The sequence below is a fragment of the Oncorhynchus mykiss genome, chromosome 12 (assembly GCF_013265735.2).
Source record: "Oncorhynchus mykiss isolate Arlee chromosome 12, USDA_OmykA_1.1, whole genome shotgun sequence".
Taxonomy (NCBI): Eukaryota; Metazoa; Chordata; class Actinopteri; order Salmoniformes; family Salmonidae; genus Oncorhynchus; species Oncorhynchus mykiss.
The window spans coordinates 58588201-58614813 of NC_048576.1; the positions used below are offsets into that span (position 1 = coordinate 58588201).

At 44.1% G+C, this 26613-nt stretch overlaps 1 protein-coding gene across 2 annotated transcripts in view; it reads left to right on the top strand.

The window, feature by feature from the left end:
- The window catches only part of rab28 (RAB28, member RAS oncogene family), a 48857-nt gene that overhangs the window by 12600 nt on the left and 9644 nt on the right, over positions 1 to 26613 (top strand). For both annotated transcript variants that reach the window (XM_021624297.2, XM_036937889.1), the window contains exons 3-4: positions 3097 to 3185; positions 4422 to 4551. In XM_021624297.2, coding sequence (XP_021479972.2) covers positions 3097 to 3185; positions 4422 to 4551 — 219 coding nt within the window. The remainder of the gene's footprint in view (positions 1 to 3096; positions 3186 to 4421; positions 4552 to 26613) is intronic.

The following is a 26613-nucleotide window of genomic DNA, read 5'->3' on the forward strand; positions in this document are numbered from 1 at the left end:
TGCGCAGACCAACTGGAAAGTGCATTCGCTGACATTTACAATCTATCCCTGACCGAGTCTGTAATACCTACATGTTTCAAAATGACCGCCATAGTCCCTGTGCCCAAGAAAGGGAAGGTAACCTGCCTAAATCATTACCGCCCCGTAGGACTCTTGTCGGTAGCCATGAAGTGCTTTGAAAGGCTGGTCATGGCTCACAACACCATGCCGGAAACCCTAGACTCAATCCAATTCGCATACTGCCCCAACAAATTCACAGATGATGCAATCTCAATTGCACGCCACACTTCCCTTTCACACTTGGTCAAAAGGAACACCTATGTGAGAATGCTGTTCATTGACTACAGCTCAGCGTTCAACACCATAGTGCCCACTAAGCTCATCACTAAGCTAAGGACCCTGGGACTAAACACCTCCCTCTGCAAATGGATCCTGGACCTGCTGGGCTTCCCCCAGGTGGTGAGGGTAGGCAACAACACAACACATCTGCCTCGCTGATCCTCATCACTGCGGTCACTCACGGGTGCATGCTTAGTCCCCTCTTGTACTCCCGGTTCATCCACGACTGTGTGGCCAGGCATGACTCCAACACAACATCATTAAGTTTGCTGACGACGCCAAACTGGTAAGCCTGATCTCCGACAACGAGGAGGTCAGAGATCTGTCAGTGTGGTGCCAGAACAACAACCTCTCCCTCAACGTGAGCAAGACAAAGGAGCTGATTGTGGACTATTTGAAAAGGAGAGCCGAACAGGCCCCCATTAACATCGGCGGGGCTGTAGTGGAGCGGGTCGAGAGTTTCAAGTTCCTTGGTGTCCACATCATCAACGGACTATAACGGTCCAAACACACCTAGACAGTTGTGAAGAGGGAACAACATCTTTTCCCCCTCAGGAGAATGAAACGATTTGGCATGGGTCCCCAGATCCTCAAGAATCCTGACCGGTTGCATCACCACATGGTATAGCAATTGCTCGACATCTGACCGTAAGGTGCTACAGAGGGTGGTGTGTATGGGCCCAGTTTACCACTGGGGCCAAGCTTCCTGACATCCTGAACCTATATACTTGGCGGTGTCAGAGGAAGGACCTAAAATAGTCACCCAAGTCATAGATTGTTCTCTCTGCTAGCGCACAGCAAGCGGTTCCGGAGCGCCAAGTCTAGGACCAAAAGGATCCTTAACAGCTTCTACCCCCAAGCCATTAGACTGCTGAACAATTAATCAGATGGCCACCCGGACTATTTACACTGATCTTTGTTCCGCACCACATAAAACATTCAGGTTCTTATTTGTTTACTTTCAAACCCACGGAAATAAAGCCTGTGGTCTGTATCCTCCTGGATGTGTAAAATAAAAATTTGACTAATGCTCTATTTAGACTATTTAGCCCTCCGATTTCACTTCCTACCATATGGTAGGAAAAGCAGTGCCAATGTATGCATGAGATGAGACTGCAAAAGTCTGCAAAGTAGCTCCATTCTTTTAATGACTAATAAAATAACATTTAAGCAAGGGTGGATTAAGTACTAAAATAAACCTGATAACTTACATTACATTCAGTCCTATATTCCGTTTCAGTTGGTAATGGTAGGAGAAAGACTTGTGGGTGACTTGTGTGATGGGACTCTGCTCGTCCAGTCATGTCCATACTGTATGCTCGGCTCGTCCAGCCATGTCCATACTGTATGCTCGGCTCGTCCTTCCGTGTCCATACTGTGTGCTCGGCTCGTCCTTCCGTGTCCATACTGTGTGCTCGGCTCGTCCAGCCGTGTCCATACTGTGTGCTCGGCTCGTCCTTCCGTGTCCATACTGTGTGCTCGGCTCGTCCTTCCGTGTCCATACTGTGTGCTCGGCTTGTCCTTCCGTGTCCATACTGTGTGCTCAGCTCGTCCTTCCGTGTCCATACTGTGTGCTCGGCTCGTCCTTCCGTGTCCATACTGTGTGCTCGGCTCGTCCTTCCGTGTCTATACTGTGTGCTCGGCTCGTCCAGCCGTGTCCATACTGTGTGCTCGGCTCGTCCAGCCGTGTCCATACTGTGTGCTCGGCTCGTCAGCGCTCTAGGTGAAGGAAGGGCCCTTATCACAACTCCTCACTGTCTGGTCCTGCCCTCCTTCTATTCTCAACCACCACTTTCATTTTCCAGAGGAAGAAAATAGTCTAGATGTAGTCACTGTGAACACTTGTGCTTCCTTTCTCTGTGAAACGGGGACTTGTGTGGTGGGACTCTGCTCGTCCAGCCATGTCCATTCCGTGTCCTTACTGTGTGCTCGGCTCGTCCAGCCGTGTCCATACTGTGTGCTCGGCTCGTCAAGCCTGTGTGCTCGGCTCGTCCAGCCGTGTCCATACTGTGTGCTCGGCTCGTCCAGCCGTGTCCATACTGTGTGCTCGGCTCGTCCAGCCGTGTCCATACTGTGTGCTCGGCTCATCCAGCCGTGTCCATACTGTGTGCTCGGCTCGCCATCAGCGCTCTAGGTGAAGGAAGGGCCCTTATCACAACTCCTCACTGTCTGGTCCTGCCCTCCTTCTATTCTCAACCACCACTTTCATTTTCCAGAGGAAGAAAATATTGATTTGGTTTTGTACCCTGTCTCTCGCTCTTTCCCACTCCCTACCTCCCTCCTAAATAATTTGGGGCAGGAGTTTTCTTTTGCGTCTTATTTTGTGTTTAGTTATCAGTATTTTTCTCAATGCCATAAATATTTTTCCTCAGTCTCCTTGACTTGGGAGCATCAAGCTCATCACTGTGCACTTTCACCACCATGTCAACATATTTCTTCTGTAGCCTAATAAACTGCATAGTTTCCCGAGTCGTTGTGGGAGGACCACACACCATTTCCTCATATGACTCTAAATTTACTTTGATCTGATTTTTATTATATCAATATTTGCACATAAAGGTGTTTCACAAAGATCCCACCATGTCGAACGAACAAATTTGTCTGCATTTATACAATTGCACCAAAACTACCTGTTTCCATCATAGCTGTTGTGATTATTTTGTATACTCTCTGAAAAACTGGATGGAAACTTTGTTAACGAAGTCATATTTTCATGTTTGACTGATTTGTAAGTTTCTCAATTTTCTCTTCCCTCAGGCAACATGAATGTTACTTTGCAAGTGTGGGATATTGGAGGTCAATCGATTGGAGGGAAAATGCTGGATAAATATGTCTACGGGGCTCAGGTACTATCTCACACACACACACACACACACACACACACACACACACACACACTTTTTTGTTTTACTATCCTTGTGGGTACCAACAATTGTTTCCCATTCAAAATCCTATTTCCCCTAAGCCACAAATAGCCTTTTCCCTTGTGGGGACCGGTGAAATGTCCCCACTTGTCAGAATTCTCCTTGTTTTACTGTCCTTGTGATGACTTCTGGTCCCCACAAGGGTAGTAAAACCAAAAGAACACACACAAAATCACACACTCAATAAACGCCGAGGTGGTCCGTCATTCCTCACGTTAGAGGTCGTTGACATTGTAATAGGGTTTCCCTATTAGGCTTGGGTAATTAATGAATATGCCTTGATGATTATTAGTGCAGCAGGACCCTGCACAGACTGCAGCCAAGTTTTACTACTTAGCTGGTCATACAGACTACATTATGTATAGTATGAAGGGGAGTGAGAAATACCTTTCTCACTCTAATTTCATTATTTTTTTAAACAAAATAAGCAAATGTACTAATTAATGTGAATAGGAAGAGGTTCGCGTTGCCACTGCAATAACACGTGGGTGTATTTTATGTGTGCGTTTGCCGCGCTCCGCTTGGCAACGTCCTTAAGTGGTTGTTGCTCTATAGGCATATGGGGCATGTGGAGCATAAGACCGAGACTGTTGTGTGTAGGTCGGTCATGTCTGTCTCTGTACTGTACAACCTCCTCAGCCAGGCTTGTCTGTCTACTTTTCTACTCAACTGCTTCCGGCTTTGAACGTATGCTGACAGTACTTACACTAAGTATTTCGACGAAGGGAGGGTGATGAGACCTAATTCATAATCACTTTTACCACCCTCTTTTTTTATTATTATTTTTTAAGCCCAGACACCTTTTGTGACACAGAGAACCCAACCTCACCCCTATCCTGTTTGGCTGGGTGGACCGATTATAGCGGAGGCATCGTGGCTCGGCTGTATGTTCTTAGCATGTCTCTCTGCATCTATTAACAGCGATATAGATCATCTTTAATCTCAGGCTAACTCCGAGAGCCGAGGAGGTGCCAACTCCTTGGGGACTGTGTGTAGAGGAGCAATTGACTTCCCTCAGACACTAGTGCCACCTACTGCTCACTTTCCCACATTCGACCTCTCTGGCATGTTTGTTCTCATCTTATGTCAACTTGAATTAATTTTGGAATGTTGTGATTAGGCTCCACCATTTAGATTTTCTGTGGTGTTGCTTTTCAGGGTGTTCTTCTAGTGTACGACATTACAAACTACCAGAGCTTTGAGAATCTGGAGGACTGGTACGGCATGGTCAAGAAGGCCAATGAAGAGTCAGACGTCCAGCCTGTGGTCTCACTGGTGGGAAACAAAAGTCGGTATTTAAAACAACTTTCTGACACACACACACATACACACACACACACACACACACACACACACACTCGTTCTAATCCTTTCTTCTGCTCATAGGCCACACTCTTATGAGGCTAAAGCAGACGAGTCAACCATAATGTATAAACGCAGAGAGCTGTGAAGAGAATGCCATTTACAATGCAGTGAAGATAAATCACTAGTTTCTCTGCCGGCTAAATGTTTTATTCACACTAGTATACACTGCATGCATTTGTAGTACAGCACAACCATATTACTGTATCCAGCTCTATTTTGCGAGCCACTGGAAATTGATTTGTCTATTGGGGCTGTTGATTATTCACTTCCCGTTCTGTCTCCACTCCTCTGCACTTTGTGGTGTGTAAGACAGCTAGGTGAGGAAAAATGTTCTTACTATGACTAGAGAATCATCCCTTCTCTGTCGGCTTTGCATTTAGACCCTTTACATAGCAAAACTGCTGCTATGTCAAACACCACTCACCATCTGAGCCATGAGCACTGCACAATGCAGAGGAATGTCTAGCTTGGAAAATAAGTGGCAAGCTATCTTTTTCTTCAACCGAAAGGTGCAGTATTGAGAAATGGATGAATTGACACAGTGACCAAAATCAAACTCCCGTTGTAATTTTTTATTTGTTTTGTTAATTCACTAATAATAAGGCTTGTGTCAGGACATGCAATAAGCAAGCTGGCTATCTAGGTGACCAGCTAAGATTATGATAACTAGCTAACCCTTTCATCTGTGGTTTTAGCTCGCTAGCTATAATAGCCACTAATGCTAGCTATAATAGCCGCTGTGCTAGCTATAATAGCCGCTGTGCTAGCTATAATAGCCACTAAGCTAAGGTATCAGATAGGAGCCAATATAGCTAGCTAATAGTGATGGGCATTCCGGCTCTTTTCAGTAAGCCAGCTCGTTCGGGTCAGCTCACCAAAAAGAGCCGGCTCTTTTTTTTTCTCAAACAGTTTGCGGTAGTTTGGCTATGATTGGTGTTAAAACAATTATACCTTAACCACAATGTGGTCAACGTTCGGGTCAGCTCACCAAACAGCTTTTCAGCTTTTCTCAAACAGTTTGCGGTAGTTTGACTATGATTGTTGTTAAATGAGACTTCCGGCGCCGACAGAGATGGCCACCTCGCTTCGCGTTCCTAGGGAACTATGCAGTTTTTTGTTTTTTTACGTGTTATTTCTTACATTAGTACCCCAGGTCATCTTAGGTTTCATTACATACAGTCGAGAAGAACTACTGAATATAAGATCAGCGTCAACTCACCATCAGTACGACCAAGAATATGTTTTTCGCAACGCGGATCCTGTGTTCTGCCTTACAAACAGGACAACGGAGTGGATTCCATGCAGCGACCCAAAAAAACGACTCCGAAAGAGAGGGAAACGAGGCGGTCTTCTGGTCAGATTCCGGAGACGGGCACACCGTGCACCACTCCCTAGCATTCTTCTTGCCAATGTCCAGTCTCTTGACAACAAGGTTGATGAAATCCGAGCAAGGGTAGCATTCCAGAGGGACATCAGAGACTGTAACGTCCTTTGCTTCACTGAAACATGGCTCACTGGAGAGACTCTATCCGAAGCGGTGCAGCCAACGGGTTTCTCCACGCATCGCGCTGACAGAAACAAACATCTTTCTGGTAAGAAGAGGGGCGGAGGCGTATGCCTCATGGCCAACGTGACATGGTGTGATGAAAGAAACATACAGGAACTCAAATCCTTCTGTTCACCTGATTTAGAATTCCTCACAATCAAATGTAGACCGCATTATCTACCAAGAGAATTCTCTTCGATTATAATCACAGCCGTATATATCCCCCCCCAAGCAGACACATCGATGGCTCTGAACGAACTTTATTTAACTCTCTGCAAACTGGAAACGATTTATCCGGAGGCTGCATTCATTGTAGCTGGGGATTTTAACAAGGCTAATCTGAAAACAAGACTCCCTAAATTTTATCAGCATATCGATTGCGCAACCAGGGGTGGAAAGACCTTGGATCATTGTTACTCTAACTTCTGCGACGCATATAAGGCCCTGCCCCGCCCCCCTTTCGGAAAAGCTGACCACGACTCCATTTTGTTGATCCCTGCCTACAGACAGAAACTAAAACAAGAGGCTCCCACGCTGAGGTCTGTCCAACGCTGGTCCGACCAAGCTGACTCCACACTCCAAGACTGCTTCCATCACGTGGACTGGGAGACATTGACGAATACGCTGATTCGGTGTGCGAGTTCATTAGAACGTGCGTTGAAGATGTCGTTCCCATAGCAACGATTAAAACATTCCCTAACCAGAAACCGTGGATTGATGGCAGCATTCGTGTGAAACTGAAAGCGCGAACCACTGCTTTTAATCAGGGCAAGGTGTCTGGTAACATGACCGAATACAAACAGTGCAGCTATTCCCTCCGCAAGGCTATCAAACAAGCTAAGCGCCAGTACAGAGACAAAGTAGAATCTCAATTCAACGGCTCAGACACAAGAGGCATGTGGCAGGGTCTACAGTCAATCACGGACTACAGGAAGAAATCCAGCCCAGTCACGGACCAGGATGTCTTGCTCCCAGGCAGACTAAATAACTTTTTTGCCCGCTTTGAGGACAATACAGTGCCACTGACACGGCCTGCAACGAAAACATGCGGTCTCTCCTTCACTGCAGCCGAGGTGAGTAAGACATTTAAACGTGTTAACCCTCGCAAGGCTGCAGGCCCAGACGGCATCCCCAGCCGCGCCCTCAGAGCATGCGCAGACCAGCTGGCCGGTGTGTTTACGGACATATTCAATCAATCCCTATACCAGTCTGCTGTTCCCACATGCTTCAAGAGGGCCACCATTGTTCCTGTTCCCAAGAAAGCTAAGGTAACTGAGCTAAACGACTACCGCCCCGTAGCACTCACTTCCGTCATCATGAAGTGCTTTGAGAGACTAGTCAAGGACCATATCACCTCCACCCTACCTGACACCCTAGACCCACTCCAATTTGCTTACCGCCCAAATAGGTCCACAGACGATGCAATCTCAACCACACTGCACACTGCCCTAACCCATCTGGACAAGAGGAATACCTATGTGAGAATGCTGTTCATCGACTACAGCTCGGCATTCAACACCATAGTACCCTCCAAGCTCGTCATCAAGCTCGAGACCCTGGGTCTCGACCCCGCCCTGTGCAACTGGGTACTGGACTTCCTGACGGGCCGCCCCCAGGTGGTGAGGGTAGGCAACAACATCTCCTCCCCGCTGATCCTCAACACTGGGGCCCCACAAGGGTGCGTTCTGAGCCCTCTCCTGTACTCCCTGTTCACCCACGACTGCGTGGCCACGCACGCCTCCAACTCAATCATCAAGTTTGCGGACGACACAACAGTGGCTTGATTACCAACAACGACGAGACGGCCTACAGGGAGGAGGTGAGGGCCCTCGGCGTGTGGTGTCAGGAAAATAACCTCACACTCAACGTCAACAAAACTAAGGAGATGATTGTGGACTTCAGGAAACAGCAGAGGGAACACCCCCCTATCCACATCGATGGAACAGTAGTGGAGAGGGTAGCAAGTTTTAAGTTCCTCGGCATACACATCACAGACAAACTGAATTGGTCCACTCACACAGACAGCATCGTGAAGAAGGCGCAGCAGCGCCTTTTCAACCTCAGGAGGCTGAAGAAATTCGGCTTGTCACCAAAAGCACTCACAAAATTCTACAGATGCACAATCGAGAGCATCCTGGCGGGCTGTATCACCGCCTGGTATGGCAACTGCACCGCCCTCAACTGTAAGGCTCTCCAGAGGGTAGTGAGGTCTGCACAACGCATCACCGGGGGCAAACTACCTGCCCTCCAGGACACCTACACCACCCGATGTCACAGGAAGGCCATAAAGATCATCAAGGACATCAACCACCCGAGCCACTGCCTGTTCACCCCGCTATCATCCAGAAGGCGAGGTCAGTACAGGTGCATCAAAGCTGGGACCGAGAGACTGAAAAACAGCTTCTATCTCAAGGCCATCAGACTGTTAAACAGCCACCACTAACACTGAGTGGCTGCTGCCAACACACTGACACTGACTCAACTCCAGCCACTTTAATAATGGGAATTGATGGGAAATGATGTAAATATATCACTAGCCACTTTAAACAATGCTACCTTGAATAATGTAGGGTAAGTAACATTATATATCTCATATGCATACGTATATACTGTACTCTATCATCGACTGTATCCTTATGTAATACATGTATCACTAGCCACTTTAAACTATGCCACTTTGTTTACATACTCATCTCATTTGTACATACTGTACTCGATACCATCTACTGTATCTTGCCTATGCTGCTCTGTACCATCACTCATTCATATATCCTTATGTACATATTCTTTATCCCCTTACACTGTGTACAAGACAGTAGTTTTGGAATTGTTAGTTAGATGACTTGTTATTACTGCATTGTCGGAACTAGAAGCACAAGCATTTCGCTACACTCGCATTAACATCTGCTAACCATGTGTATGTGACAAATAAAATTTGATTTGATTTGAAACAATTATACCTTAACCACAATGTATTTAAAAATGCATTGGTTTTTTATGAAAAAGAATGCTATTAAACATTTGCATTTAAAAACTTTTGATGTATATAAACAAAGTACATATAAATCTAACCATTCAAAACTAATACAATTTGAACAACATAATAATAGAATATTGCACCATTTCAATGAAAAAAAAATAACAATGTGCAAAACTGCAGCATCCCACTTAAAACATTAAACTGGTCCCTCTTTTCTCTTCTTTATTGCCATGTTATAACCAGCAGCACACAGCAACGCTGACCATAGTTTGCTTTTATGAGAGATTTGCATTCAGAAATGCAAGCTGCCTCACTTTCGAGGGGCTGATGCGGTTTCTTCTCAGTAGTTATTTGTCCTGTTTTCGAGAAGACCCTCTCCTTGTTCTTCCACCAGCTCAGAGGATCTGCAGATCTTTGGAGGAGGGGCTCCTCCATTATGGCATCTGCTGAGGGATTCCTTCGTGCTGCATCCCCAGTTGCTCTCTCATCAAACAGCATCCAAACAGCAGATGTTTGTGACACTACTGCTGGTGTTTCTGCTCCATCTGATCCCTCTTCTTCCTATTTCCCTGGTGCCTGAGCCAGCTGATTGCAGGGGCTGTCCCTCCCTACTGATGGGGTTATTCTTTGAGGAGCTTCATCAATCTCTCTGGCATCACTGAAGGCTAACTTCTTAAACCTAGGGGTCAAGCGGTTTCTGATCGCACGTGGTTATATTCCATTCTGTGGAACTTTCTGTCCATTGATGAACATAGGGTGTCCATCAATGTCCTGTGGTGACATTTGTTTCTCTCTGGCAGCTGGCTGTAATTCGCTGCAGACCCTTAACCAGCAGTATCATTTTTTAGGCTGTCACACAGCTGAAAAGAGAGAACAGTAACTTATTAGTTCAGGTACATTCTCATCTACTGCTCATATATATATATATATATATATATATATATATATATATATATATATATATATATATATATATATATATATATATATATATATATATATATATAAATTGATGATGATGTAGTAAGAACTGCTTACTGTACCTCTCCACTGATCTCCACAGTGACCTGCTCAAAGGGTTCCAGGACTCTGCACACCACCTATTCCTCTTGGGTCAGAGCATCAACAATGGCCAGGGTAGAGATGATGGCATCTTTTGACTCAAGAAACATATAAAATGTTGAATTCCACCTTGTAGTGCAGTCTTGTTTAGGCCTCAGCTCAGGCATCCCCATCTGGCTTGTGTAGGTTTTAGTTTTTCAGCACCTACTGTGCACCTGTGGAAATATTCCACAGCTGCTTTCACTTTGTCCACAGTGGGCTTCAACACCTTCAGAGCATCTCTTGCAATCAGGTTGATTGTGTGGGCAAGACATGGATGATGGGCCCATTTGAACATTTTCATGACTTTGGTTATGTTCTCTGCATTGTCGCTAACACAACAGACCACTTTTCCATCTACTTGCCATTCTCTGGCCACTCAACAGTTCCTCTGCCAAGTTCTCTGAGGTGTCTGTCGCTGAACTCAAAGCAGTCCAGAAGACAGCTAGACATCGAAAAATCTTCAATGAAGTGACATGTAACCGACATGTAAGAAGTGGTTACCCTTGATGTCCAACAGTCAGTAAAACTTCCGTCCTCCACGACCAAAAATGGCTGGATATCGGTGGCAATCATTTTAGCCAATGCAATATCAATTTGGCCTTGTTTTGCTACAGACATGGACTTTGGTATAAACTGGTCCATAGAAGACTGTTGCTGTGGGTCGCGGAGTAGGCCTACTTGACTGAGTGGATACATCCCCACGTGTGGAGGTGCTGGCTCCACCACTATCACTACAGCTATCTTCCCAGTTGGGTGCACAGTTCGCATATGCCGGTTGTGCGTAGAACCGGCTTTATGAGATTTTGTTTTGGCAAATTCTACACTGCTCTAACATTGACTACATTATTAAAATGCTACTGTGCTTCCGACTTATTTTCCAGCTGTCATTTTCACATCTGTCCTTCCTCTCACTCCTCGGCTGCTAAGTGTGTGACTGTGAGTGAGTTGGCTCGGCCCTCCCTCATTTGCTACCAAGCCATAAATGTGCATAATATCTAACAAGGAGAGCGAGGTTAGGAAAAATAAAATGACGATGCACATTCTGTCTGAATGACTCAAATCTGAATGACTCAAACCATGTTTATGGTTGGTTCATTGGTTGACACTGCGTGTCTGATTGACAGGAACAACAGGTGAGGCTGTTAGTCTGAGCAGACAGTCAGAACGAATGTGTGTGTGCTTTAGCATTTAGGCCTATATTGTTTCATTTATTTTTTCGTCTGAATTAGTTAATTCTATTCATTTAAATCTTTTGATTATTCTTATCTTAATTTTAAAAATATTTGTATAAATCGATTCAGCTCTTCTGATATGTGATCCGGCTCCCAACGTTCACCTACAAGAGCCGGCTCTTAGAGTCGACTTGTTTGCGAAAGACCTATCACTACTAGCTAACTTCAGTTGGTAATAATTTTGAACATGCAGCATTTTGGGCTAGGAGCCATCTGACTTGCGTTGTAACGTCAACTATTTACTAGTGTGCTGATCTGACCAGCCTCAATCGTATCCGTAAATTTGCAGTTGATAGTCGGATTAGATGATTGTCGTAATAGGGAAAGAAGGAAGCATATTAAAAAGCCTAAATAAAGGTTGGCAATAGGTTTAGCTACCTAAGAATCATGTTTATGGACCAAGAAGCTCAATGCGCACGTTCTCGCTTAATTATGATTTGAGTCATTCAGATGAGTCATTCAGACAGAATGTGCATCGTCGTTTTATTTTTCCTAACCTCGCTCTCCTTGTTAGATATTATGCACATTTATGGCTTGGTAGCAAATGTCATTGCCATAGAGCTAGTTCTCATAGTAGCAGTAAACTACAACAAGTGATATGAGATATGAAAGGGAGCGGAGGTACAGCCTCATTCTATTCAATCGTAGCAATAGGATCAATTTACAAACGGCCCATTTGTTGACAGATAGCTGAACTAGACAATTGAGTTTTGTCCTGGCAGCCGAGTTGTTTAGATATGCGTTCCTGACACCGATTTTTTTTCTTTCTTCCTGATCACAGAAAATGACAAAAAAATACTAGTTTCCTAAGCATCCATGATCACAAATCATTATGTTGGAGAAATTTGCATTGAATATATGTTATTTTATATTCTCAAACTAACAGCAGTGCCTATATGATGTGCTTCCATACAGGCACGACATGCTGGAGTGATGATTCTATGCAAATGTCGATCAGTAGACTAATAAAATTCTCAAGTGGAAGGCAAACAGATTGTCATCTGTAGCACCATAGACTCCATTGATCAGCCAAAACAAGCTCAAATAACTCTTATAACTCTTATCTCTTATTGAATATGATTTACCATTCAAATACAATTATTATCATTTTGTTATGTAGTTAGATTGGCGTTAATGCATACATGGCTGGGAAAATGTCCCATTCAATGTCATAACATTTTAACCTTTTGATATCGGCCTAAAATGTCAGCCATCTGCCTCTTTGACGACCACAAAATCAGTATCGGCCCTAAAAAAATAATAGTTTGTTCTGTAACTACGACTGTAGTGAATGCACTAACTGGATAAGAGCGTCTGCTAAATGACTAAAATGTAAATGTGTCGCAACCGATAATACCAGATAGGCATTTGTGTGTTGGGGCTCAAGCTAATTATTGTGTTACGATTGAGATAATTGATAGTGAGGAGCAGGGTCTCCGTAGGCGATGGGAGATGGGATGTTTGCATGCTCTGGGAAGTGACACTCTGTGATTAAAGACCATCCGGTGGCTACGGGGCCCCCTCCTTTTACTCTAAATCCCCTCCCCGTCCTCCAACCTCCCAGCCCGGACACCACTTTGGATGAGGTAGAGAATCTGAGATGGTAACCAGACAAAAAAAAAGACTAAAGACTAATACTGATGACTCTCTTTTCAACATCCCCTCTGACAGATAGGGAGACATTGTTGCCGCCATGTTATTGTAAAATACGCGCACACAGTCCCATTGCATGTGTAATGATGGCTATCGACTGTCCCGCCTTGAACGCCCCCCACCCCAATGATGAACTGCCCACAGAGTGGTGTCTACACAGGAAGCCTCTCGCTAATGTTACTCAACAGGACCTTTAGGTCAGGGCTTAATCTGCCTGTCTAGCATAGGGATTCTCTTGTCTTTGCATTAGGGCGCATCTCTCAATGCCCGGGCCTAACGTCAGGCGCCTCTGTATTTAGGCTACATTTTGTATACTACCGGTGAGTGTGTCTGTGTATACGTGTGTGTAAGTGCGTTATGTATTTAAGCAGCGTATACCCCACTGTCAGGGTCACCCCCTCGCCCACTCAGTCAGTCTGCTCTTCATGGCCGTATTGGTGAGAATCGCCCATATGTGTTTTTCTGCTCCTAAAGTCCGCAAAGAAAAACAAAATCCCACACAGATTGCCCTACCTGGAGCAATCAATTACCTAGCGAGACTTTATGATTCCCTGAATCCTCTCACAGACTCTGTTTTTTCAGAGGGCATGAAGAGACTTAGTCTAGCGATCTTGTGGGAATTGCCCACACAGACGTTTCTGTTTTTCTATAATTGTTGTTCTTATTTTTACCAAGTGCCCGCCCCTCACCCAGTTACAATGCATAGAACAAAAAATATACACCATTCTCAGGGGGGTTGGGGGGGGGGATGTTGAAGGTTCCTATGAAATCCAAATGAGTGAAGCAGCCGCCAATCCTCAGACCGTGTTTATGACGTCTGTAATGGAATGACAAACCTAACCAGGCGTTTCATAGCCACACCATCTGCACCATACAAATGTATGTCCACGAGAGGGTCTTCTGGGAGATCCCTTCTCTCTCTCTTAACCACGGACATCTTAGTGTTTCCCTTCATCATTCCCTCACTTATCAAATATGCAGTATGGAAATATGCAGCGTTATTGACTCACGAGTTGCTTTTGGATGTCTACACTATCCTGTACGAACAATCTGAGGGGGTAAATCTTTAAAAATGACGGTATGACTCCCACCATTTATTTTTTTACCTATGCAGTGCTTTTGAGACAGATGCTAATTTATCCTCTTTACCTTTACCTACTCTTTACACTGACCGCCCTTCTGTGCCCTTTGACAAGTGGGGAACAGCCTCCCCGTTCTTCTGCTTAACACGGCCGTTTAGGGATAAGTTTGCTTGTTAAGCTCGGCGTTGTGCACCCTTTGCCCTCCACATGCTGCCCAGAACCTTATGTTTAATAATGGCACCACTTGTAACAATTCAGGGAGGAAGCCAATGAAATATTTTATTGAAGACACCCACACAGAAACACGCACACAAACTGTGCACACTCACACAGAGAAACATAGAGCCACTCAAAAACATAGACACTGAAACACTTGCAGGGGGTGGGCTTTGTTGGGAAAGCATGGGTAATGGAAGAATTCTAAACTCTTGGTCTGTATAAACATACTATAATAGTTTATTTCAGCTTGGCCCAGTTGAACACCGTATGGTACAAAGTATCCTCTCCGGAAAATGTAGACTTCATATCCATGCAGTCTCCCGCACTCACGAAAGTAGTGTTTTCCTATATTATTCAAAATTATGTTTGATATTTTATTAGTTTTACTGTCATACATCTTGAATTACTGACTGATAGTTGGGCTAGTTAGAGACCTGTGGTTTGTGTAGAGAAAGGCGTTGTGCTGTGTGAGGACAGGATGTAAATGTTTTCATCTCTAGGTGAAAGATGGCACCATTAAATAAATGATCTGGTACTTTTGTATACTTCTTAGCTAATATTTCTGAAAGTAGCGCGCACGAGCCGAAAGGTCCCAGAAAATTCCGAACTATGTCACATATGTGCAGCCCTCTCTCTCTCTCTCTCTCTCTCTCTCTCTCTCGCTCTGCTGTGTGTGCATCCTGCTAGGTGTCACTAAAATGGCGAGGGGCTGAAGCTCATTTTGCTAGAACTCTAATTGCTAGGAGGCTCATCCAAATGTTGGGAAAATGGCGAGGCACAGCTTCCAGAAAGATGGTTGTTTCAAACTTGCTTCTGCCCATAGATTGTGCATGTAAGAATACTGTTCATTGACTACAAGATCAGCACAAAGCTCAGGACCCTGGCACTGGAACCTCCCTCTGCAACTGGATCCTGTCCTTTCTAACAGGCCGCCCCCAGGTGGTGAGGGTAAGCAACAACACATCCGCCACGCTGACCATCAACACTGGGGCTTCTCAACTCCTTGTTCACCCACGACCGCTTCGCCACGCACGACTCCGACACCAACATAAAGTTAGCTGATGACACGACGCGGTAGGACTGATCACTGACAACGATGAAGCAGCCTACAGGGAGGAGGTCAGAGACCTGGGAGTGTGGTGCCGGGACAACAACCTCTCCCTCAATGCCAGCAAGACAAAGGAGCTGATCGCGGAAGACAGAAAACATCCACATTGATGGGGCTGCCGAGGAGCGGGTTGAGAGTTTCAAGTACCTCAGTGTCCACATTTCCTAAGGAATTAACATGGTCCACACACACAGTTGTGAAGAGGGCACGACAGCACCCATTACCCCTCAGCAGGCTGAAAAGATGTAGCATGGGCCCCCAGATCCTCAAGTTCTACAGCTGCACCATTGAGAGCATATTGACTGGCTGCATCACTGCTTGATATGGCATCTGCAAGGCACCCGACCGCAAGGCGCGTCAGACGGTGGCGAGTATGGCCCAGTACACCACTGGGGCTCAATTCCCAGCCGTCCAGGACCTCTATACAGGCTTATTCTGAAATTGATGAAATTGTTGTTGGTTTTTTTACCTCATCAATCTACACACAATACCCCATAATGACAAAGCAAAAACAGGTTGTTAGAACTTTTTGCTAATGTATAAAAAAAAATAAAAAATGAAATATAACATTTACTTAAGTATTCAGACCCTTTACTCAGTACTTTGTTGAAGCACCTTTGGCAAATCGGAAAGATAGCTAGGAGCAAGCCCATGTAATGCTTTGTAGGTTAGCAGTAAAACCTTGAAATCAGCCCTTGCCTTAACAGGAAGCCAGTGTAGGGAGGCTAGCACTGGAGTAATATGATACATTTTTTTGGTTCTAGTCAAGATTCAGCCGTATTTAGCACTAAATTACGTTTATTTAGGTCCTAAACGATATCATAACTGCCAACGATAAAAGAAAGTACTGTGCAGCCGTCTTCATCGACCTGGCCAAGACTTTCAACTCTGTCAATCACCGTATTCTTATCGGCAGACTCAACAGCCTTGGTTTCTCAAATGACTGCCTCTCCTGGTTCACTAACTACTTCTTAGAAAGAGTTCAGTGTCAAATCGGAGGGCGTGTTGTCCTGACCTCTGGCAGCCTCTGGCACAGGGTTCAATTCTCGGGCCGACTCTATTCTCTGTATACATCAACGATGTTGCTCTTGCTGCTGGTGATTCACTGATCCACCTTTACGCAGACGACACCATTCTGTATCTTCTGGCCCTTCTTTGGACACTGTGTTAACTAACCTCCAAACGAGCTTCAACGCCATACAACTCTCCTTCCGGGGCCTCCAACTGCTCTTAAATGCTAGTAAAAGGAAATGCATGCTCTTCAACCGATCGCTGCCCGCACCCACCCGTCCAGAGTAGTGATGCTAGTCTGGCGGTTCTGACTTGTGAATATGAATCTGAATATGTGGACAACTATAAATACCTAGGTGTCTGGCTAGTCTGGCTCTCCTTCCAGACTCACATCAAACATCTCCAATCCGAAGTTAAATCTAGAATTTGCTTCCTATTTCGCAACAAAGCATCCTTCACTCATGCTGCCATGCTACCCTCGTAAAAATGACCATCCTACCGATCCTCGACTTCGGTGATGTCATTTACAAAATAGCCTCCGACACTCTACTCAGCAAACTGGATGCAGTCTATCAGAGTGCCATCCGTTTTGGCACCAAAGCCCCATATACTACCCACCACTGCAACCTGTATGCTCTCGTTGGCTGGCCCTCGCTACATATTCATCGCCAAACCCACTGGCTCCAGGCCATATAAGTCTTTGCTAGGTAAAGCTCCACCTTATCTCAACTCACTGGTCACCATCGCAACACCCACCCATAGCACGTGCTCCAGCAGGTATATCTCACTGGTCATCCCCAAAGCCAACAACTAATTTGGCCCCCTTTCCTTCCAGTTCTCTGCTGCCAATGACTGGAAGGAATTGCAAAAATCACTGAAGTTGGAGACTTATGTCTCCCTAACTAACTTTAAGCGTCAGCTGTCAGAGCAGCTTACCGATCGCTGCAGCTGCACAGAGCCCATCTGTAAATAGCCCATCCAACCAACTACCTACCTCATCCCCTATTCGTTTGAGTTTTTCTGCTCTTTTGCATACCAGTATTTCTACTTGCACATCCTCATCTGCACATATCACTCCAGTGTAAATTGCTGAATTGTATTTGTACTTCGCCCCTATTGGCCTATTTATTGACTTACCTCCGTACTTCATTTGCACACACTGTATACAGATTTTTGTGTTATTGACTGTTGTTCTCTGTTCTTGTCGCACTGCTTTGCTTTATCTTGGCCAGGTTGCAGTTAGTTGTAAATGAGAACTTAACCTACCTGGTTAAAAAATAAAAATGCTTTTCGGTATCTAAGAGCTCCCGAAGCCACTCCTGCATTGTTTTGGCTGTGTGCTTAGGGTCGTTGTCTTGTTGGAAGGGGAACCTTCGCCCCAGTCTGAGGTCCTGAGTGCTCTGGAGCCGGTTTCCATCATTGATCTTGTTGTACTTTGCTCCGTTCATGTTTGCCTTGATCCTGACTAGTCTATGAGGCTCTGTCGCTAAAAAACATCCCCACAGCATGATTCTGCCACCACCATGCTTCACTGTAATGTTGGTGCCAGGTTTCCTCCAGACATGACGCTTGGCATTCAGGCCAAAGAGTTTTTGCTCTGACCTGCACTGTCAACTGTGGTACCTTATATAGACAGGTGTGTGCCTTTCCAAATCCTGTCCAATCAATAGAATTTACCACAGGTGGACTCCAATCAAGTTGTAGAAACATCTCAAGGACGATCAGTGGAAACCAGATGCATCTGAGCTCAATTTCGAGTCTCTTAGCAAAGTTATAAAAACCCTTTGCTAACATTTCTAAAAACCTGTTTTCTCTTTGTCATTATGAGGTATTGTGTGTAGATTGCTGAGGATTTAATTTAATCCATTTTAGGATATGGTTGTAACGTAACAAAGTGGAAATAAATCAAGGGATCTGAATACTTTCCGAGGGCACTGTAGCTAGAATCTGTTTTGGAGAGATTGTACTTTTGTTTTGTTGCAATTTAAACAGTATTTGTGTTTGTCATTAGCAGTCCTTGCAAGAATGAAAATATGTATTATTTCTGGCTATGAATTCTAACAAAAAATATAATAATTTATGCCAACATATCAGTCATTGCATTCCTATATTATTATATGCAGTATTGTTTTATTGTATTTTTTTAAAATTAATTTACAGAACATTATTAAGTCTTATCTTGGCATGTAGGAACTTGTAAGTAATGGTCAAGTTTTTTGACCCAAATGTATACGTGGCCCATGTTTATTTTCATTCGGGAGGCACTTTGAGTCTCTTGGTGAGTATTGTTTCTCTGTAAGGGAATACCCCCCTGATTTGGACAAAAATGAATGGCAAAATATTGGCATTGGACAAACCATATACACGATGTCCAATACCACCCAATTTGGCGTTGATTCATGCAAAGTATATTGCAAATGCCATATGGCAATTGCCAATTGTAACACTTCAAAAATCCAAAATGCGTTCCACCGGGGCTTTTCATATTGCAAATGCAACCCAAGTCAACATCCAAAAGCAAAATTTTGAAAAAAGGATAAAAAAAAAAAAAACTTATCACCCCTTAAAAAAGTGCTTTCTGGACCTTTTTTCGAAATTCTTTCGATTTCTTTTGTCAATTACACATGTGTAAGAACTGTATGAATATACTTTTGTCATCATATTTTTTTTTTTTTTTAATTACATGCGCATAAGGCATATGTTTTGTCCATTTGCAATATGATTTCATAGGAAGTCAAAAGTCAAAAATGTCAAAATTTGGTAAAAAACTTCACACATCCTTCAAAAAGTGCTTCCTGGACCTTTTTTCAAAATTCTTTCGATTTTTGTGTCAATTACACATGTATAAGAACTTTATCAACATACTTTAGTCATACTTTATTATCATATATATATTTTTTTTACTTGTGCATAAGGCATATGTTTTCTCCATTTGGAATATGATTTCATAGGAAGTCAAAAGTCAAAAATGTCAAAATTTGGTAAAAAACTTCACACATCCTTAAAGTGCTTTCTGGACCGTTTTTCAAAATTCTTTCGATTTTTGTGTCAATAACACATGTATAAGAACTTTATCAACATACTTTAGTCATACTTTATTATCATATATTTTTTTTTTTACTTGTGCATAAGGCATATGTTTTCTCCATTTGCAATATGATGTCATAGGAAGTCAAAAGTCAAAGTCAAAAGTAACGATTTTCCTCCGTGCAACTGGTGATCTGAAATGTGCAACTGGTGACCTGAAATGTGCACCTGGTGATCTAAAATGTGCAACTGGTAACCCCCCAAAAAAATGTTTTGATTTTTTTTGTTTATGTTTCCTTACTTTTTCAAAGTCACTGTGCATTTGCAATATGTTTTAATGGGCAGGTACCATCACGAATTTGTCATGCTCAAAATTCAAACTTTACTTTGCTCAAACTATACCTTTGTCAACTTGTATTATCATATTTCTTTTTGTTTTACTTGTGCATAAGGCATATGTTTTCTCCATTTGCAATATGATGTCATAGGAAGTCAAAAGTCAAAGTCAAAAGTAACGATTTTCCTCCGTGCAACTGGTGATCTGAAATGTGCAACTGGTGACCTGAAATGTGCAACTGGTGATCTAAAATATGCAACTGATAACCCCAAAAACATATTTTTTTTTAATTTTTTTTTTATGTTTCCTTACTTTTTCAAAGTCACTGTGCATTTGCAATATGTTTTAATGGGCAGGTACCATTTGTCATGCTATAAAAATCCTGCAGGAATGTGAAATTGACTGGCCCGATGAACTCGGGATGGCTTTGCAGTGATTCTGGGTCATCTCAATCGCTCGTTTGGGTTGATTTCAGAATGTCGCTTTTGGTGATGTTTTTTCACTATAGAATCATATTGCAAATGCACGTGCAACTGGTCACCCAAAACTAAAAAAAATGTTGATTTCATTATGTCCATTTGTTTATGTTTCCTTACTTTTTCAAAGTCACTGTGCATTTGCAATATGTTTCAATGGGCAGGTACCATCACGAATTTGTCATGCTATAAAAATCCTGCAGGAATGTGAAATTGACTGGCCCGATGAACTCGGGATGGCTTTGCAGTGATTCTGGTTCATCTCAATCGCTCGTTAGGGTAGATTTCAGAATGTCGCTTTTGGTGATGGTACCTCACTGTTTAAACATATTGCAAATGTACAAGAGTCAAGTGGACAAGAGTCCATCAGTTAATTAGATATCATTCTGACCACCAAACTGATACAAACTGACACCAAACCCACTTTTTCCAACTCGTTTAGTAGCCAACTATTACATACTTCAGAGCTGGCCCAAAATTCACAACGCCTTCGGTTCAAACCATAAAAAAACCATAAAACACGTAGTTACGTTCTAGCTGCGGGTCCATTTCTTATGTTATGTGTTGGCCTAGCTGAGGCGACCCCGAATCCCAAGTTTCGGCTCGATAGGTCATTTGGTGTCCGAGAAAAACCCTAATTGGTGCTGAAAATCCACTTATTTCCATGCCTTGCTACGGGGTCCTTGAATGAGCTATCGGACAGAAACGTTGGGGTCTGTCTATATGGGCCGAGACGTTCGCAATCCACCTAGTCTTGCGACTCTGGGACATTTCTAAATGTCGTCATTTTCGTGATGCAAAAATGAATTGAAAGTATTGCAAATGTACGAGGCTGTTTCTCGGTCCGAGAACCTTCTAGAGCCACGTAACTCACCACGCACCATCGACGGGAGGTCTAGAACAGGTTTCTAAAGTTTCGGAACTCTAGGTCTGACGGTTCTTTTTTAGCTCCAACAAAGCTAACTATTGCAGCCACTGTCTGTCTCTACGCACCCCAATACGTCCCTCCTTCCAAGTTGTGTTTTAGTGTGATTTTTTTTTCCTTTGAATTTTTTTGGGAAACTGATTTACAGTTCATGGGGGTTGCCTAATCACATATATGAAGTTTTGGAAAGATCAGACTTTAACCCCTCGAAACAGCCCCTGAGACACCAATTATGGCACTTCCGGTTGGCACAGGAAGCTATATAAACCTGAGTTTTAAGTCCTTACGTTAAGAATTGACTGATTTACACAGGGTTGAATGCACTATGTCTATCAAACTGCAGGCAGGGTATGGGTAAACACTTTTAGGGTGATTTTAACCACTTCCGGTTGGTCCAGGAAGCTTAGAATCAACACAGGTAGACCTCATAGTGGCCTGATGGACTGGTACCGAAGACAGACAGGTTCATACGGCATTCATAACCCATATAGACTTCAGGTTGAAATTAGGGGTGCAGGCAATGTATTCCTATGGGGAGAGAAGTCAATGCAAACTGTTTGATGTAAACACCTTCTTTAAACTATTAAGGGTTAATGCCACACGGTCAAGGTTAGGCTTGCACGGATCGGGAGGACCTTAGGAACATTCCTGTGGTGGAATTTTTCTTCTCACTCTAACGGTTCTCTCACTCTCACCCAAAATCAAATGACATTGTGGGGCAGGCTTCATTTTGGGCCTACTATTCTAATGGTCGCTGCGCCTAGACCGAGCGAGCTACGGTCAAGCAGGATATCTCGTTGAACTCGGTACGGCCTAGGGATTATAGTAATGCCATTTCCTGCTCTCTGTGTCTTTAAGCACCGCACTTTATCACTCCATCCTTCCTGTGTGTGTGTGAGGGAGCTTTTCTTTGACATCTGTTGGGATTAATGACTGATTTACAGTTCAGAAGGGTTACCTAGTCACACATATGAAGTTTTGGAGAGATGTGACTTTTTTAACCCTTCGAAACAGACAGTGTGACCCAATTAAAGGCACTTCCGGTTGGCACAGGAAGCTATAAGTAAACACATGTCTTGATTGACATAGCCACTTACAGAATCCTGAGTTTTAAGTCTTTACGTTAAGAATTGACTGATCTACACAGGGTTGAATGCACTATGTCTATCAAACTGCAGGCAGTGTATGGGTAAACACTTTTAGGGTGATTTTAACCACTTCCGGTTGCTCCAGGAAGCTTAGATTCGACACAGGTAGACCTCATAGTGGCCTGATGGACTGTCATAGAAGACAGGTTCATAAGGCATTCATAACCCACATAGGCTTCAGGTTGAATTTAGAGGTGCAGGCAATGTATTCCTATGGGGAGAGAAGTCAAAGCAAGCTGTTTCAAGTAAACACCTTCTTTTTACTGTGAAGGGTTAATGCCACACGGTCAAGGTTAGGCTTGCACAAATCGGGAGGACCTTAGGAACATTCATGTGGTGGAATTTTTCACCCTAACGGTTCTCTCACTGCCACCCAAAATCAAATGACATTGTGGGGCAGGCTTAATTTTTGGCCTTCTTTTTTTCAAGCGGGGCGTCTCGTTGAACTCGGCACAGTCTGGAGACTATGGTGATGCCATTTTTTGTGTTGATTTCAGAATGCCTTTTTGGTGATGGTCCCTCTCCGTTTAAACATATTGCAAATGTACAAAAGTCAACTAGCAAGTCAGTGTCCATCAGTCAATTAGATGTCATTATGACACCAAACGGATATCAATTGACACCAAACCCACTTTTTCCTACTCATTTAGTAGCCAACTATCACATATGTCAGAGCAGGCCCATAATTCACAGCGCCTTCAGTTGAAAACATAATAAAAAGGTAAAACACATAGTTACGTTCTAGCTGCGGGTCCAGTTCGGACATTATGTGAAGGCCTATGTGAGGCGACCCCGAATCCCGAGTTTCGGCTCGATAGGTCATTTGGTGTCCGAGAAAAACCCTAATTGGTGCTGAAAATCCACTTATTTCCATGCCTTGCTACAGGGTCCTTGAACGAGCTATCGGACAGAAACGTTGGGGTCCGTCTCTATGGGCCGAGCCGGTTTCAACGCACCTAGCCTTGCGTCTCTGAGACTTTTCTAAACATCGTCATTTTCGTGATGCAAAAATGAATTGGTGCTGGTCTAGAACAGGTTTCTAAAGTTTCGGAACTCTAGGTCCGACCGTTCTTTTTTAGCTCGAACAAAGCTAACTATTGCAGCCACTGTCTGTCTCTACGCACCCCAATACGTCCCTCCTTCCAAGTTGTGTTTTAGTATGATTTTTTTTTCCTTTGATTTTTTTTGGGAAAAATGACTGATTTACAGTTCATGGGGGTTGCCTAATCACATATATGAAGTTTTGGACAGATCTGACTTTTTTAACCCTTCGAAACAGCCCCTGAGACACCAATTATGGCACTTCCGGTTGGCACAGGAAGCTATAAGTCACCACATATCCTCATCGGGGTATGCTTTTACAGAATCCTGAGTTTTACTATGTCTGTCAAACTGCAGGCAGGGTATGGATATACACTTTTAGGGGCATTTTAACCACTTCCGGTTGGTCCAGGAAGCTTAGATTCAACACAGGTAGACCTCATAGTGGCCTGATGGACTGGTACCGAAGACAGGTTCATACGGCGTTCATAACCCATATAGGCTTCAGGTTGAATTTTGTGGTGCAGGCAATGTATTCCTATGGGGAGAGATGACACTGTAATCTGTGAGATCAAAAAACCCTGTTTTACTGTGAAGGGTTAATGCCACAATGTCAAGGTTAGGCTTGTTCAGATCGGGACTTCTCACCCTAACGGTTCTCTCACTGTCACCCAAAAGCAAATGACATTGTGGGGCAGGCTTCATTTTGGGCCTACTATTCTAATGGTCGCTGCGCCTAGACCGAGCGAGCTACGGTGAAGCGGGATATCTCGTTGAACTCGGCACGGCCTAGGGATTATGGTAATGCATTTTATTGCCTGCTCTCTGTGTCTTTAAGCACCGCACTTTGTCACTCCATCCTTGCTGTGTGTGTGTGTATGTGAGAGCTTTTCTTTGACATCTGTTGGGAGAAATGACTGACTTACAGTTTATGGGGGTTGCCTAATCACACATATGAAGTTTTGAAAATATCTGACCTTTTTAACCCTTGGAAACAGCCACTATGACACCATTTAAGGCACTTCTGGTTGGCACAGGAAGCTATAAATAAACTCATATCCTGATTGGGGTATGCCTTTACATAATCCTGAGTTTTAAGTCTTTACGTTAAGAACTGAGTTATTGTGTTATTTCAGAAAATCATAGAAAATCACAGAAATGTCGCAGAGCTCCGCAGCACACTTTAAAAAGATTTGTATGAACACCCTGCAACTGGATCTGTAACTGTTGAAAAAAAAAAACGCCTATTTGTGACCATCACCAATTTGTCATTGTTCCGTTTCTCTTAAATGACGATAGATAAATGGCTGGTTCTTTTTTTATTGACACCGGAGGCTCCTTGACTTTGACCTGAAGTGGAAAAATAATTTCTCTATTTCCATTTTAAGCCTTTAATCCCAGAAAAATGGCCGTAACTCAAAAACCGTTGAGGCCTAGACGCCATCCCATTCGGGGCCAACTGCCCATTATGCCAAACCTACGCTCACCAAGTTTCGGCTTCGAAATATTTTCCGTTTTTGAGATAAGGCCCCGTCGTGACTCGTGATGTTTTGCCAAATTTCCATATGATTCCGTATGCCATCTGGTGGGAATTTCCGGGATGGCGGAAAAAACGGTCCAAAACTTGTTTATTTTATTAAACGGAAACCGAACGTCCGACAAAGTTCATTCGATGACTTCCCGGTAGGTCCGGCCCTACCGCACGGCCCGACGCCGACCGCGAATTTTACAAACGATTTCGGACGTCTAGTAAGGGACCGTACATTTGCAATATGGACTTTTTCACTAATCATACACAAAATGCCGAAATGTTCCCTTAAGGTATGGTATTCCTGTGTGAGGGAACGTAACCTTCTTTTAATTGCTTTATCTTCACTTCTCCCCATCGTCAAGTTTACTTAGTGTCCTGCCACTCCACGGCCCCAGTGTGTTAATGTTGGCTAATCTGACTCTGACAGATGATTGATAACCACTCCCAAGTGTGCAGTATCCAAAGGATTAGCACGGTTTACTTCTCTTTTTTTTATAACCCCTTTTTCTCCCCAATTTTGTGGTATCCAATTGTTGTAGTAGCTACTATCTTGTCTCATCGCTACAACTCCCGTACGGGCTCGGGAGAGACAAAGGTTGAATGTCATGCGTCCTCCGATACACAACCCAACCAGCCGCACTGCTTCTTAACACAGCGCGCATCCAACCCAATGTGTCGGAGGCTACACCGTGCGCCTGGCAACCTTGGCTAGCGCGCACTGCGCCCGGCCCACCACAGGAGTCGCAGGTGCGCGATGAGACAAGGACATCCCTACCGACCAAGCCCTCCCTAACCCGGACGACGCTAGGCCAATTGTGCATCGCCCCACGGACCTCCCGGTCGCGGCCGGTTACAACAGAGCCTGGGCGCGAACCCAGGGACTCTGATGGCACAGCTGGCGCTGCAGTACAGCGCCCTTAACCACTGCGCCACCCGGGAGGCCAGCACGGTTTACTTCTGGTAGCATGCGGGGTACGTTCCCTCTAAGTCACGCTAATTAATAACGTGCTGACCCCTAGAAGACAGCCATGTTTATGCTTGCGGAGAGATGCGTCAACCTGTGTGTGTCCGTCCGTCCGTCCGTCCAGGGGGACTAAAAAGGTTTGTGTAAGTTCCAGACTCCTATGTCATGACACATACAATAGCTTTTTCCCAGTTATGTGGTGCCAATATTCTTAGAATGATTCACATGACAACAACAAAAATCACAAAACACTGTCTAAAAATGTGCCTTTCTCTTGGAAATGTCTATGGATGGTGACTGGCCTTTTTATATTTGAGTCACTATGACTTACTATGTTATTAATAATACTGGAGGGCACTGTACACACACACATGCACGTACACACACACACACACACTCTCGCTCACACACCCCGAAACCAAGAGGCATGAGAACAAGAGGAAACACTGACCGCTTGAATGAAGCTTCACACAAAGAGCAAAACTCGGAGGGACGAGAGAAATTCAACTCCATACAGTAGCCTACTACCTCCTCCGTCTCCCATAGACACGTCTGCACCAGATACCGGGCGTGGCCATCTCGTCACACAAATCCAGTAACA